Source organism: Aulonocara sp. 'chitande type north' Nkhata Bay, linkage group LG20, assembly GCF_057382095.1.
Source record: "Aulonocara sp. 'chitande type north' Nkhata Bay isolate Kocher_YH1m ecotype deep benthic linkage group LG20, A_spYH_male_GT1.1, whole genome shotgun sequence".
NCBI lineage: Eukaryota > Metazoa > Chordata > Actinopteri > Cichliformes > Cichlidae > Aulonocara > Aulonocara sp. 'chitande type north' Nkhata Bay.
In genome coordinates, this window is record NC_141363.1 from 31,172,031 (window position 1) to 31,188,108 (window position 16,078).

At 42.0% G+C, this 16,078-nt stretch overlaps 1 protein-coding gene across 7 annotated transcripts in view; it reads left to right on the plus strand.

Annotated features, from left to right (window-relative positions):
* Nucleotides 1-16,078, plus strand: part of LOC147305941 (glutamate receptor-interacting protein 2-like) — a 33,789-nt gene that overhangs the window by 4,315 nt on the left and 13,396 nt on the right. For 3 of the 7 annotated variants that reach the window (XR_015126584.1, XM_086276768.1, XM_086276772.1), the window contains exons 2-12: nucleotides 1,319-1,399; nucleotides 2,060-2,198; nucleotides 3,930-4,075; nucleotides 4,934-5,017; nucleotides 5,126-5,201; nucleotides 5,886-6,031; nucleotides 8,568-8,715; nucleotides 8,812-8,981; nucleotides 12,035-12,163; nucleotides 12,366-12,527; nucleotides 13,072-13,258. Coding sequence is in view for 6 of the 7 variants with exons in the window: in XM_086276768.1 (XP_086132894.1) it covers nucleotides 1,319-1,399; nucleotides 2,060-2,198; nucleotides 3,930-4,075; nucleotides 4,934-5,017; nucleotides 5,126-5,201; nucleotides 5,886-6,031; nucleotides 8,568-8,715; nucleotides 8,812-8,981; nucleotides 12,035-12,163; nucleotides 12,366-12,527; nucleotides 13,072-13,258 (1,468 nt within the window). In the remaining variant the exon portion in view is untranslated. Of the gene's footprint in view, nucleotides 1-1,318; nucleotides 1,400-2,059; nucleotides 2,199-3,929; nucleotides 4,076-4,933; nucleotides 5,018-5,125; nucleotides 5,202-5,885; nucleotides 6,032-8,567; nucleotides 8,716-8,811; nucleotides 8,982-12,034; nucleotides 12,164-12,365; nucleotides 12,528-13,071; nucleotides 13,259-16,078 lie in introns of those variants that run through there. The other 4 variants (XM_086276769.1, XM_086276773.1, XM_086276770.1 and 1 more) reach the window with 3 other exon arrangements.

The following is a 16,078-nucleotide window of genomic DNA, read 5'->3' on the forward strand; positions in this document are numbered from 1 at the left end:
TTTGTACATTGTCACGTTTCAGTGAGCCCTGAAGTTGGCTACAACTTGAAATCTGCTTTTCTTGTGACTGTTTACATCTGGCACCATTAAAAAGCATGCATCATGAGCTTTTAGCAGCAGGTGTCGTTTGCAGTGTGTTTATGGATTTCGCGAAAACCACGGCTTCATTACATTTAATACTGAGGAAAATGTACATTTATGATGATTCCCCAGCAGAGTACCACGGTTTCCCTTCTCAACGATGTGTAGACAGATTTATGGATGTTTGTTCAGATGAATATTGTAATTATTGTGACACTCACACAGTGTAAATCACCCTAAATCTAAAAACATGTATGGCACCTCAGTTCCCTTCAAGAGTTCTGGGGCTGCGCGTTGCCAAAACTATGTACCAATCAAAAATACTTAACTTCACCGTCCAGCGGTTTGAAAAGCTTGTGCAGTTAATGTGTTAGGACTGATTCTTACCAGTGTCTCCACTCTGCAGTACTAACGCAGTCATCATTCCAGACTCTTGCTTGTGAGTACTTCAGTTTGATGCACGTCATATGAAAAGCAGCAACATGCTCTCCTCCACTCATCTCATCCAAGTGTGGACCTGGCACAGCTATTTTTCAAGTTTGTAATGTGATGTTCAATCGCTGTGCTGGACAGCTGAAAAAGCTAATCCGCAATGAACAGGATTAGCGAAATGCCAAGTCAGTTTCCTCATCACTACGACTGCTGACATGGATGCATGGCTGCTTTCAGGTTCAGATGGCTGGGCAGTTGCTCCACTAATCTGAGGACGGTCCAGTGCTGAGTCCCACTGTGGGTTAAGAATAAAAACTACCTTGCTCTGCAGAGCACATTCCCTAGCTTTATCTGACAGCTGCTATAAATGACATGAAATGATGATTTCCTCTCTATGCATGAACAGACCATTAACTGCATGCTGTTCTTTCAGGAAGGCTCCCATGCTGTAGTAGCTGCTTGTTGCAAATGTATCCTTGTGTTAAATTAAAGGTCTTTAAAGGTCCTTGCTGGAGACAGGGGCTAGCTATTTTAATTCCTTGACCCTTTAATATGATTGTTAGGGAAACAAAGTGGTGTGACCTTTCAAGGTCCTGAGTTTGAGGTGACCATTCTAGCTCAGATAGTCCTGACAGAAGTATTTTTGGCTGTAGTGTTTCCCTGCAAAAGCTCCTCAATGACAGAGGGTGAAGTTCAAACCCCTTACTGTGGGCTGCTGTCACGATGTGCATTGGGGCAGTCGTTTTCATTTAGTCTTCTGCTGCAGCATTTCCCTACATATCCTATCACCACACTGTCTCTTCAGATGAAGGACCATACTCAAAGGGAAGCAAAGAGTCCGGGGCAACTGACCAATCACATTCGTCTCGGAGGCGCAGCCTTTCAGGTACAATACACTCAAACCTGATGTTACATCATTTACTTTGTTTGTTGTCTGATTCATGCTACTATGCTCAATTCACCTGAGTCCCCAAGAAGAGGAAGCATCCCTCCATGTTTGATTGAGACGCTTGTCTGTAGAGCCGTTTACGTCCTGCGGTTTGCTTGAAGTTGCACTGTTTTGAATGCTTGGATAAGGTAAAATATTTGCTTGTGTTGCAAACCTGTCATTGGTAGTAAAACCACACATTGCAGACTGATTTAAAAGCACAGCACAATGTGGAGCGCAAGACAGAATGAGTTCTCCGTTGACACATAAGCACATATCCATCAATTGTTGACAGGCCAGATAATTTCCAGCTTGTTCTTTATTATGAATTCGATGCATTTCTTTTCTCAATCCTTATGTAGAGTCGTTTGAATAAAACCAGTTTTATTCTCCACATCCTCCTTCTGAACTCTTCACAAAGATTAACTGAGACAGAGAGATCTGAAGGAACAAGGAGAAGACAGGAGGCTGAGAAAATAAAGTAGGAGGTCTTATGTCAGAGAGCATTTCTGTGAAAGATTCAGGGAAAGAGTCTTTCGTTGCCCCTCAGACAGGGTGATTCTGTCAAGCAGAAGCTAATGCTGACTGCAGATCTGTGCCTGCGTCTGTATCTGTCAGCAGAAGAGTATCGAGGAGTGACCACCGTGGATCTGATGAAAAGGGAAGGCAGCAGCCTTGGCCTCACCATCTCCGGAGGGTCTGATAAGGATGGCAAGCCCAGAGTGTCAAACCTACGGCCAGGTGGGCTAGCTGCCAGGTGAGATCTCTGCTCCGTGATGCATTTAAAACCTGGCAACCACACCAAGCTGCCCGGACTTATTATTCTGCCCCCTGACAACGTGCGCATGTTGCAAAGCTGCACCGTCTCACTAACTGCAGGGCTGTAGGCAATGTGTTAGATCAGCTTGACCCAGAGTGACACCCCAACAGGATCAATGGAGCTATGTCCAAGAGCAGATTTAAATTTTATCTCTATTTCTGATCAGTTCATGCTTGATTTGCTGTACTGTGGTGATAACTCAATATAAATGTTTTGTGAGCGTGCTTTTTGTGCTCAAAGATTGTTTAATTAAGATAAAGCTAATTTTCCCCAACATCAGCCATGTGATAAGAAAATTCATTGGAAAACTCACATTTCATGATGATTAAGCAGCATGTGACCACAGTGAAACACACACACACACAGATTTGTGAGTATGACACAGCCCCTCTGAAAATGTCTTGGCCAAATATGCCATCACTCGTCAAATCCAAGGAGGTTTTAAACGCAGACACAGTGCTAATTCTTCCGAGCAGCTTGTTTTCCATCAGCCGAGTTCATGCTTGTGTGGAAGTGCTAGTTAATTTACTTGGTGGAGAGACACACAGGCAGACAGGAGAGCGACAGGCAAAGACATAGTGTGACGAGACTGGACCAGGCGACAGGCCGTTCAGCTCTGCCGGTTGAGACATCTCTCTTACTGCTGTCAGTGCTGATTGTCAGTAGCCTAAAGGTGAGAAGGGCAAGCAGGGCAGAACATCTATTTAATTAATTAGCTCTCTGATGAGCCTCGTGTTGACTCAGAATGTCACATGTCAGACACCATGTACAATCATCTCTGTCAGTGTGTGAAGACGTGAGGCTTTCAGCCAACCTGCTCCAGCATCCACTCTCCTTTTTGCACAGGTGGCTCACTATGTTAGTCGGCTTACTGCTGATGCACGTCGGATCCAATTATCATAACCGTTTCAACAAAAACAGAAAACCAACTATGATTATTTCTGTGAAGTTTATTTCTCACTTTTATTTGTTTGTTTTTCACAAAGGGATGATGCACTGAAAGCCACTCAGAATGGTAAATGGCCTGTATTTATATAGCGCTTTACTAGTCCCTAAGGACCCCAAAGCGCTTTACATATCCAGTCATCCACCCATTCACACACACATTCACACACTGGTGATGGCAAGCTACATTGTAGCCACAGCCGCCCTGGGGCGCACTGACAGAGGCGAGGCTGCCGGACACTGGCGCCACCGGGCCCTCTGACCACCACCAGTAGGCAACGGGTGAAGTGTCTTGCCCAAGGACACAACGACCGAGACTGTCCGAGCCGGGGCTCGAACCGGCAACCTTCCAGTTACAAGGCGAACTCCCAACTCTTGAGCCACAATCGCCCCAAGAACCTTATTTCACCTCGCTGATTACAAATCGCTCAGGGTGAGGGCTGTAGTGAGTTATAAATCCAAAGCAATGAGCTCCCCCCAATATTCTGATAATTCTCATTTTGAAGCTTTCACAGCTTTCTCTTACATTAAACATATTTGTACCTTTCACCTCACGTATTAAGTAACACAGTAATGCAGCCAAAAGCTGATATTGCACATTAGTGGTGCAAATATTTAAACTTTGGTAACAAACGTGGATTGACTCAGAACAGCTGCCTGCTTTGTCCACTTAGTAACTGAATGCCGATCCTAATCGTATGTCTTGTCTATGACTTTCCACAGGAGTGACCAGCTGAATGTAGGAGACTACATCAAGTCAGTGAATGGCATCAATCTGTCAAAGCTTCGTCATGATGAGATTATCAGCCTGCTGAAGAACATTGGGGAGCGAGTTGTGCTGGAAGTGGAGTATGAACTGCCTCCATTTGGTAGGTGGTGTGTCTGATTCACAGTTTTAGCAGATGGAAAGAGTTGTGTGAGATGACAGTATGAAAATGCTTATCATTAATGCAAATTATTTTTATTTTCAAATATTTGGTCTGCAGCCAAAAATCTAAAATGCAAGAACAGGAGAAAAATGTAGTTGCCTTTCAAAAGCATTCTTTATCCTGCTTATTATGAGTAAAACAGAGTATTTAGGTCAACACACAAAAACATGAAGAAGGTTTAAATTCAAAGGCTAGTTTGACAAGTTTTTAAATTCCTGAAAGGAAGGAAATGAATGATAATTGGCAAAAGTAAAGGAGAAAGATCTCTGGACATCCAAATGATGCAGGTCATGGTGAGGACACTGCACTGCCAGAGGGCTCAGCCCTCACTTCCACACTCATCTGCACTGTGGCCTTTCTACATGTTTGGATCCAGACATCCTGACATCTTTTTAAAAGCAACCCACCAAATCAGCGCTTACTGAGAAAAAGTATTTCTGAACAGATGTTTAATGCTGATGCACGCGTGAAGCACAGCTGCTCTTAATGAATATTTCTGCTATATTAAAAGAACAGCCGTAACCTAAAACCTATCTGCCAAATCAGGCTCGGTTTGAACTTTCAGGATGAAAATCATCAAATCAATGCTTACTATGTTTCTACGGGAAGCTGACCTGGTCCTCAGGCAGTGCTCTGTTTGCAAACCAGAAGGTCAAACACATAAAGTTATTCACCTATTACCAAGTAATCAACTTTCTAAATTCAACATTTCAGGTTATACTGGAATCAAACTTTTGACAAACCTTTTGTACTGCTAGTATTTATTTAATCATTTTGTCAATTCTGCTTTACTCTTAGTCCAGAACCCCTCAGGAGTCATAACCAAAAGCATCGAGGTGTGTTTACACAAGGAGGGCAACAGTTTTGGTTTTGTCATGAGAGGTGGGTGCCTAGAATGTTTTTCTCTGTTTTTCCAGTCCTTTAATACATATAGTTTTCCATTGATCTGTGTGCTCTGATTTTCTTTTCTTCCTTTCTGATTTGGGTCAGGAGGCTTCCATGAAGACTGGCGCAGATCTCGTCCTCTGGTGGTGACCAGCGTCAGGCCTGGAGGTCCGGCTGATAGGTAAGGATAAGGACACAGATATGGACAAAGATAGATGTCTACTGGAAACAGTGTTTATATCTTTAGGCTATATGCATTACAAGTGTAGCCATTCATGTTTCTTGCCTGCATTTTATGTCTTGAGAATGCATGAGTGAGCTTTTCACATTACTCTACGAATGCATGAATGCATATATCTGTACTGTGTATGTGTCTTTCCTAATAGATGTGTTTTAATAATTTACTATTAAAACATTTGCTGTTCAGGTGGAATTTGATTTTTAGGCCTTAGAATAATGCACCTAAAATAATGTTGAAACGATTTTGTATGTGTGCGGCAGACTTTTTTGTTTCTTCCTCATTACCATATATTCAAGCCACTCTGTGAAACTGTGGCTTTGACACATACAGAGTATGTTATCTTCAAAGCAGAAAGGCCAGCGCTCATCCTGAGGCTAATGTAACATTGCACTTTTTTCCCACATGAAAACTGCGAGCACTAAACACTGGAGTGAACATAATTCACCGTCAAAGACTTAACGGTTGTTTATCTCATTTATCCTTCATCTCACCTGGGAGGAAACATTCATGTGGAACTGCTTAATCATCTACTGTGACTGGTGCACGATTGCTTGTAAAAGCATCTTATGCTGGTTGTTTATGTTTTGTTTTTTGTTCTTTGTTTATCCATCTGTGCTTCTCCAGAGAGGGCACTATTAAGGCTGGAGACCGAGTATTGAGCATAGATGGGATGCCTCTGAGCCGGGAGAGGCACGCTGACGCTTTGACCATGTTAATGCAGAGCGGCCAGGAAGCTCTGTTCCTGATTGAGTATGACGTCTCTGTCATGGGTGAGCACACACAAACACACACACAAACAGACACACATACACACAGGGAATATGTGGAGGCATATAGGGCAGCATTGCTCTGAGGGTAAATCATGTGGCCGTTTGGCTGTGTGGATCTGAGTGACTGTGTTGGAGACGGCCCGAGAGCACACTGGGAAAGGGGACACGATTGTTTCATGAAAATGTGTTTGTCTGTTCCCGAACAATGACTGCTAAAAAAAAAAAAATTTAAAACATGTTGCTTTTTTGTACCATTTTCTTTCTAAATAAAAGTTGGAGCAAAAGGGAGATATTATATTGCATGTCCCCTAATCCTTGGTGATGCTATTTAAGGAGAAAAGATGGGAAGTTTTCAAAGCAGTGTATTGATTATATTGATTGTACTGATAGTATCAGTCTGTCCCAGTTATGTCCCTCTGCTATCCAACAACCCCAGTACCCTTAATAATCTGTTCACCTGCCCAAATGATATCAAATGCTGATATCAAAGCACACACTAAAAGCTGTTATAGCACAATGTTTCCCCCATAAAATAATCATTATTAGTTATTACTTTTTGTCTTTTGTGTGTTTTAAACAAGGTTAATAAGCACTTCTGTGATTTAGTGTTTCTATTGAGTTGGAGTGTTCATAATGACAGCTTACATAAATAAGTTGAAGCAGCAGATATCAGGATATCCTGACAAAAAATCCTGGATTCTACATTTCCCACAATGCACGTCTTTCACTCTTGGTCACATGCCACAGTTAGTAATGGGTTTTAGTTGAGTCACCTTTATTACACCAGGATTATTTTTCTCAGACTTGCAAAAATGGAGCTTGTTCAAAGCCTGCGTACAGCCTGTGGTCGTGTTCATACGCTGACTTTAGTGTGTTCCCTCATGATATTGTGTCTTTAAGTGAGTTATGGTTGGACTATAATGCAATAAATGGTACATACCACCATTATTTTTAGAAGTTTGGAATTGCAGTTTTATTTTGTTAAGCTCAGTTTAAAACAATAATGGAGTTAAAAAGGAAAACAAACAACAAAAAAACACCAAACATAAGTCAGCCTGAGGACACAAAAAGAATCCAGCACAACTGATATTCTACCAAACATCCTCTTTGTTGGGTAAAAAGTAGAAAGCTATATCTCTAAGTTCAGTAACACACTGCATGACTACAAACCTAATTATAACCTCAATGTGATCATAGTGACTAATTCTCAAGATTGCACACTCTGAACTGCTCTATGCAAAACAGGGCAGGTCACCAAGGACAGCTGACACATATTCACACATATCCTGTGTGTGGAATCTAAGGATTCAGACCTGCTGGCTCCAGATTCGACCAGCCACAGGATTCACAATTACAAGAAAAATACATTTAGGAAACGAATAAAACACTAAGATCTAGAATACACTGGTTGTGCTTTTTAAAATTCATTAAAGTTCCTTATTTGAAACATTGCTTAACTTTAATTATGAGCAATAAGTGTCACAACATTTGTCCTGCAAAGAAAATGTCACTCAAGATATTTAACTTCTCTGTGTGGTTATCATCAAGACATGTGGAATAGAACTTGCCAAACAATATTAATGTCTAAATGCTTTGTTAACTAACAATAATGTCAATGTAAATTTTATTAACATTATTACAAGTGACCTCAGTGTGCTTCCCATATAAGGTAAAAACATTAAAAAATATATGGATCTCTACAATGTCTTAAGGTAAAAAGAACACAATTAAACTTTACAAGGAAAAACAGAACAAAACGCACAAACAGACACATGGTTATTAACTGTAAGCCTGTGACAACACAAAGATTTTGAGTCTGTTTTTGGATGTAGACACAGTTGTAATTGACCTCAGGTCAGTGGGCAACATGTTCCAGGAACTGGACCACAGCGACTGAAAGCACCCTCAGCACACTTAGATCTAATTCTGGGAACAGTTAAGAGATCTGCACCTGATGACCTGAGAGCTCTAGTTGGGTTATTTACACTGAGCAAGTCAGAGAGGTAGTAAAAGGCCAAAGCATTGGGAGCTTTTATGAACTAACAGAAGGACTTTAAAGGGAAGACTGTGTTAAACTGGCATCCGAGGAAGTGACTTCAATACTGGAGTTATATGTTCAAATGCTGCATTTTGGACAAGCAGAAGTTGCCACACTGATGATTTGGATAATCTGGCAAATACAGCACTGCGGTAGTCTAACCTGCTTGATATGGATGCATCCACCAATTTCTCAGAGTCCTGGTGACCTTATTAATATGATTATAAAAACTGAGGGAAAAAATATATTATTTCCAGCTTTTATCCCGTTTATAAACCTCTGCTTTTTAAAGGACAGCCAAAATCCTAGTGACTGAATGACAACAACAAAGAAAATAATGTGTGTATTTATAAAATGAACAAGTATGCCACAGCGACTAACATCTGTAAGACTAAAAAACTAAGCACAGTGAGTTCATCCATTACTGAGTCAGGTTCTTTAGATGCATTCATTAACTTGGTTGATATTTCTCATATCTGTCTATATGAATGGTTTCAGAGGCAGTGCAGCAAGCCTCAGGCCCTCTGCTGGTGGAGATAGTGAAAGGCCCCTCTGCCAGCCTGGGGATCAGCCTCGCCACGGCAGTCTACAGGAACAAACAAGTTATTATTATCGACAAGATAAAAGCAGCCAGTGTGGTGGAAAGGTGAAACTCACTTTTTAAACAAATAATAGTACTGAACAGACAGCTTCCTGATAGAAAACTTCCTCACACCATCCGCCTCTGTCTCACTTCTTTCAGGTGTGGAGCGCTGCATGTAAGTGACATCCTCCTGTCCATAGACGGGACCAGCACAGAGCACTGCTCTCTGATGGAAGCAGCACAGCTACTCGCCAGCACTTCTGACATTGTCAAACTGGAGATTCTTCCAGCAAGCCAGAGCAGACTTCCCATCAGGCCGTATGACACAGGTACATCCTGCAGGTGGCACGAAAAAAGCAGAGGAAGGCTCTTAAAGGTTATGGAGGAAAAGAGGACAGTAGTGACAGAGGAAGCTGTCTCAGATTAAAACAGGAGACAGGTTTTCTATGTCAGGACTGCAACAGGTGATGGACAGTGTTTCTTTTTAACGTATAAGTGCATTAGTTGCTTAGATCTATATCAAACAAGGCCAAAAACTTAGAAGATATTGAATTTTACAAAGAGGAAAATATTGAATCTCGACATCTAAAACAATAAAATCAGAATAAGCTTTTAAAGAAATTTCCAGCTGGCACACTTTAAGTTTCTGTGATCAAAAGAATTTATCACATGATTACTGTGGCTAAAGTCAGGCATGGTTTGCTCTTAGACTTCTAATGACTTTGATTAGAGCCCAGTCAATGAAACCCAGACAGGGAGATAAAGGTCAGCTTTAAGGTAATGTATGAAAATGAAACTTTCTAGGCCGGCAGACACAACTATTAAGTACCAGGAAGACAGGCAACTGATAAAGAAGAGGCAAGAACTTGTTTGGCAAAAGATCGAAAATAATCTTAGCGGCTGGTAAAAAAATCTGTGGTAAAAAGTGGACATGTAGCAACTGTGATGTTTCTAAATACAGTTTGAAGCCTTGAGTTTGGCATTTTGGCCATTGATAAAGTTGTTTTTTAATTTTTTGTTTTTACCTTGACTCTTTGGAAGTGAGCTAAAGATAAAACTAGATAAATGTGTTATATACCAGGTTGTAAATTTTTGCTGTATTTCTGCTGTAAAGCTGGGCTTTTTAAACATAAGAGTCTAAGGTAAGCAACAACAAAAAAGGAGCCAGACCAATGCCAAAACTACTCAAACAGCCACCGAGGCCTGGCTTAAAAAGCAGGCCATTCTCCGTAAGACTTAGTGGATGTGGATGAGTAGTGCATCAGTGCAATGCAATAAAAATGTTCAGTGCACATCAGTGCAAATGATTCACACAGAGAAATCTCAAATAAGCGACCTGTCCCTTAATCACCACAGCACTGTGTGGAAATCCAGTGGATCCAGGATGCAGTCCTCACCATTTGTATTCTGCGTATTCCCGACAGCTCTAAAGAGCCTCACTGCTTCCCTGCTTACTTCCTCCATCCACTCTGAATTAGTCCGTGTGTTTGTGTGTGCATACGGCCACAATCCCTCTGGCTTTGGGTACACACTCTGCCTCTTTGCATACCAACAAGCCTCACACAAATATACACACACACACACACACCCTTTCTCTGTCAGAGATCATGTTGCCACGTTCTGCAGGCTTATTTCTGGGTCAGCAGCTGCAGGGACTCCTTAACATGTAGCCATTGGAAGAATCACAAAGCAACAAAAGGGAAATGAGCCACAGTTATTTCACTTCTTTCTCTTCTTTTGCTTGGTCTGGTCTGCAGTGCTTTTCTTATATATATATTTTTTGGTTTCTTCTAATATGTTTTGAAAATATTTAATCGTCTAAACAGAGGAAAGAATTTGGATATTTTACTTTAAAGATACCTATGTCTCACTGAAATGATTGAATTGATGAAAATGATTATATATTCTGCTTTATTCTACATATGAGATTATGTATGTATTCCATATCGTAATAAAGTGCAGAGTAAATGTAGCTTATCTTGCCACCACTAATGTTTATCACTACGGCGCAAATACATGTGACATGGATGAATACTGTCAAGGCTGAAATCCTTGAACTGTAATCAATACAGCATCTCAACTCAAATCACAGCAGGCTATCGCTTCCCTATAAATTTACGGGCACATCTTATTAAATTTCAGTTCACTCATTTATCTGGTTTTGAAGGAGGCGTTGTGGTGTTACGATAGCACGCAGCTTTTTCACAGCTTCTTCCCCCTCCAGGATAAGACGTGATTATAAGATGCAATTTGTCTAATCTGCTCTGGGGATTTAAGAAGACTGATACGGCCACTAAGAAATTAGGCGTTAATGTTTCTTTCCACCAGTGTGGAATGAAAGCACCATCTCTTGGAGAGATTCCCCTAGGTGAGCTTAATATAAGCCAGCCGAGCCAGAGCTTTTCAGCTCTTTTGATTGAGTCAGATAGAAAGTAGTTTCCTGAAAAGGGCCAGAGGTTTTCCTTCATGTATTGTTCAACCAAATTCTCAGAGTATGGCAACATCTGAAGCGCAACTGTACTCATCCATGTTTCTAGCAAATCCTCATCTATGAGAGCAAGTCGTCAGAGATTAGACGCCTCCAGACGAAGCAGCAAAGATTACTGTCACGTGTAGCATTTTTTTGACACATTTAGCTGAGTTAATCTGTTTAAATAAAGTTAATTATTGAGGTGTGTGTCACACAGCAGGTCATCTGCTTCCCTTTGAATGCCTCATGAACACAGCTTGATTGACTACTCGGTGTTACATAGGCTCTGGCATCAGGGATAAGATGACTTTCAGCGTAAACAACAAGCTTAATTTCTTAACAGAAACACCCAAAAAAAGAGAAAAGAATTACAGCAGACCATATAGACTGACAATCAGATGCAGAGACAGGCACTCTACATTTACACCAATCAAGCTTTCAGCTGCACTCAATCAAGGTCAAGCCACATGCTTCCACAGCTAGCGTCACTTCCTTGCCATGTCCAGCAGTAGTCCGATTTCTCTTTTTGCACCTTTGGACTTTTTTGAAAATGAATGTAGAAGAATGATATTCAACTTGAAATCATCCCTTTGGAAGCTTGCTACTAAGAGTAAGGATTTCATTTTAGATTGTAGATTGCTTCTCATAGAGCGGTGTGTTTCGAACTGATTTTCAGATGCTCAACAAAATACATTAAACCACAGGATTTAATCTAGCGTGCCATGACGAACACATTAAATATCAATTACTCTGCTCTGAATGATCCTTCCAGGCTCTGTGTGGTATGGTATAAATTTAGACATGGGAATGAAAGTGTGATTTCATGGGCAGAATTTTTAAAAATGTGGAAAACGGAGACGCGCCGCTGCTTCATTCATTCTGTCGGTGTGTTTTTCTCCTTGCTGCTTGCAGTAAAAGTGCAGAAAAGCAACCATCATCACTGGGACCAAAGCGGCAACTACTACCATCCCCCACATGCCAGCCACAGCAAGACATGGAGCAGCCCAAGCCACCCACACAACCAGCAGGACCACTGCAAATGTAAGTTATCACTTGTGACAGCACTGCTGCTGGCAAGACACCACAGCAGGAGCCCTTTTTTCAGCATGATTGTTAAATCTTTTTTCCAAGAGGTTTACCCCAACACTGGTTTCTTTCTTTTGTTGCATGTTCCAATGGTGCTGCTGTGGATGATGAATTTAGAGCTTACTGTACCAGCCTTTTGATACGTGTTTCCTTTCAGCTCTGGTGAGTGGTGGCTTCTCCCCTTCCTCCACAGCCACCTCAGGCTTCAGCAGCCAGGGTAGCAACACGCTACCCTGCCCCATCCTTCCCATCACTCCCACCAGCCCTCGGAGCTCCACCGGCAAGAGGAGGAACAGAAAGAAGGACCACAAGAGCTCATGTATAGCAAACCACCTTCTTTTTCCTCTTTCCCCTCCAAATTAAAGGCTTGGTTCAGTTCAAGTATTTTCTTATTTAAAACTGTTTTAATCAGGTTGTGCAGCTTTTTTTGGTTCCAGAAGCGCAAGATATACACCTTACCAATGAATTGGGTACAACTAAGCTAGTAATTTGTTGCAGGACTCTTAGATTACAGGGAGGGGGTTGTTGATTCAGCTCTATGGTCATTTGGGGGCAGCTGTTTGCTGTAAAGTGTCAAAATTAGTGTTTTGTTATTTGAGTGAACTGAGCTTTTAATATGCAAGCCACCTTTTTACTGTTTCACCCTGTTTGTGTGTGTGTGTGAACAGATTTGACTGATTGCTGACGTAAGCATGACTGACATAAACTCTGATTAAGTGACTCATTCCCTTCCCATTCCCATGTCATCTCTGTGGGCGCACGTCTTTTCCCCTTAACCTCCTCCCTGTCTCCCACAATCCCTTTCTTGCACTATTTGTCTGCCTCTGATGTGTCCCCTCCTTCCCTCCCTCCTCCTCCCACAGTATCTTTGGCATCGAGCTCTGTCGGCCCGGGGGGACAGGTTTTTCATGTGGAAACGAGCGAGGTCATCCTGAGGGGGGATCCACTCACAGGTTTTGGGATCCAGCTGCAGGGAGGTGTCTTTGCCACAGAAACCCTATCCGCTCCCCCGGTCATCCGCTTTATTGAGCCCGACAGCCCAGCTGAGAGGTAACGCAATGAGACGCCTAACAAGTAAACACACATCATGTAGGCAGTCACCTTGAACTAGAGTGCCTTATTGTTAATTATTCACAATGACCTGCCATTTGTGGGGGGAAGAAAGCCTGATATCTAAATGACAAAGAAATCACCCCTAAATTCTCCTATTCAATTTCTATACAGGATGCGTTGAGATTTTATATACTTCCCATCACTGACAGGATCAACAACAACTATGTGAATAGTTGGCAAACACCAAAAGCTGAGGCACAGGTTTCCATGGTCAATCGGCTCCTGTACTTTTGCCCATATAGTGTAATTTACAAGACAGATATTTGAGTTTTGAGCATCTTCTTGGCAAGGTTTGAAGTTACCAACAAGGTCATGTTGGAAGTATTACATGTCAGATTAAGTTTGCACATTTTTGGTTGGTTTGTTGGTTTTTGTGTGAGATGTTTTGGAGATATTGCTGCATGCATTTCGCCCTTCCCTTGAATATAAAGGTAGTAACTGATCATTCCTGTGGTACTCTATCAGCAGCAATGTCTATTTCCAGAAGTCAAACCCACTCAGTGAAAAATCCCATAAATCTCCACTTAAAAAAAGAGGCGTGTGGCCGGCCAAGATTACAGCGCTGCTGAGGGTTCAACCATTAATATTTACATTACATTACAGCTGTGTTCTGTATTGACCAAGACTCTGTGTTGCAGTCTAATTAACACGCAGCTCAGATGTGGCCAACTTGTAGTAGGCCTATCTATTGTTGTTGTGGTGCAAGATTAATGATGGTGTCTGCTGGCGGTGCAGGGCTGCCTCCCCTGGGTGTTGTAACATGATTAGTCCAGCAGCAGTTGGACAGGAGTGACTCAAGTACAGCATCTGACTGTGATGCTGTTGTCTCAACCTCCCCACAAGGTTAATGAGCAGTGGTGGTTAGTGAATTAATATTAGCTGACAGGGCCTCTGCGTTTGAACTCACAATTTAAATGTGTTATATTTTTTTACATTTTTTTTTCTCCTTCATACATTTTTGCGTGCGGAGGTAGTTTTAAAGTTCACAAAAGGGCAGTTTTGTGAATGTGTTCATGTCGAGCCTCGGGCCTGCATTTCATGTTATGGATGGCATTTTAAACATTCACACTATTTGACATGTGGTGTTAAAGTACATGACACAGTGTGGCTCATCAGAGTTTCAAACGTGCCTTGCTTATGTTAAATGGATGCTTCCGATTGCTTTAGATTTTGGTGTGTGTGGTGACGTGTTTGGGATTCATTGTTACCTCCACTCAGTGGAGACAACATGGTAAAAATTAGGGGTGCAACAATACTCGTATCGATATTGAACCGTTCGATACAGTGCTTTCGGTTCGGTACGCATATGTATCGAACAATACAAAATTTGTAATTTTATCAACTTTCCTTCTGACGATGCTGCCTGTGTTGAGCGCTCAGTGAATCTGCGTTCGACTACTCCGCCTAGGCTGCACTGTCGAGCGCAGATCCACTGAGAGCTCAACACAGACAGCATCTCAGAAGGAAGAGTGCAGGGCAAGCTAGCAAGACAGAAGTTAAGCTCTCCTTGCAACATGGCAAATTGAACCTCCCCCACCCTCATTCAGATCTGGCGTTTGGAATTATTTTGGTTTTCATGTGACGTATGACCCTGAAGGTAAGCGCGTCATGGACTAAAGTAAAACAGTATGTTGGATGTGCCATGCAATGCTCAATTACATGGGTGGGAACTAGTGTGTTAGCGCAGTTAGCTCGTTAACGTGTTGGCCGTCTAGCCCCACGCACAGGGCGATCAGGGGTAGCTGTTAACGGAGATTTGCAGTGTTGTGGCGTTAACGTCATTTCAACGAGATTAACGCTGACAGCACTAGTGGGAACACAACGAATATGACTGCACATTTACCGCGACATCATCCTAGTGCAAAGACAAGTGGAAGCAGACAAAAACAACAAGCATGTATGCTACAAACTTTACCCGAGTCATTTAGACAGCCGTTAGCACATGATTCTCCTTATGGGGACCTGATATGTTTAATATTGTGGCGAGCTCAGACAAGGTGGAGACGGAGGTGTCGTTTGGTCTTGCTTCCCGTGAGCTAGCCAGGGAGCACAGCCGTTTATTGACATCTGCAGAAGAACACTGCCGCTAGCTAACTACTCAGCACAGCAACCGCATAGCAACAACAACACCACACAGGGCGCCCTCTGACCCCGGAAGGACACACCGTCGCAGCGAGAGGGCGTCATCCGTCACTATGGCAACATAAACAAAAGATAACTGTACAAACAGAACCCCGAACAGCCCTGACCCGCTAAGGGGTCAGTCGTCCCCGACGACCCCATTACCCCACACAAAGTCCTGCAAATGTCCAGGTGCCTTCTTTTGGCGCACCGGCCGGTGTTGTGCCAAAAAGTGATTGTCTGCCAAAAACTGATTTCCGGTATTTGCCAAAAACTGATTGCTCGTATTTAAACTGCTATAAGTAACTTGTTGGGCTATAATATGTGAAACATATGTCAAATGCATCCCTCATGGATGACATAAAGTCATCTTGAGCCACAAACAACATTCGTGTAACAAGGTAGAAGCCGCAATCAGTTTTTGGCAGTGACTTTTATATAACCTTTATTTAAACAGTTAAAAAAAAATCTCATTAACATTAAAAATGTCTTTTGTAAGAGTAAGTTGGCCAAGAGGACAGCAGAAATGGCAGCAAATATTACAATATTTCTGTAAAAATATTTTAAGTGGGGATAAAGGACCGGATTGGTTATAATGTAAGTACAATAGCAGAGAGTTGTAAAGATACTTGAAAA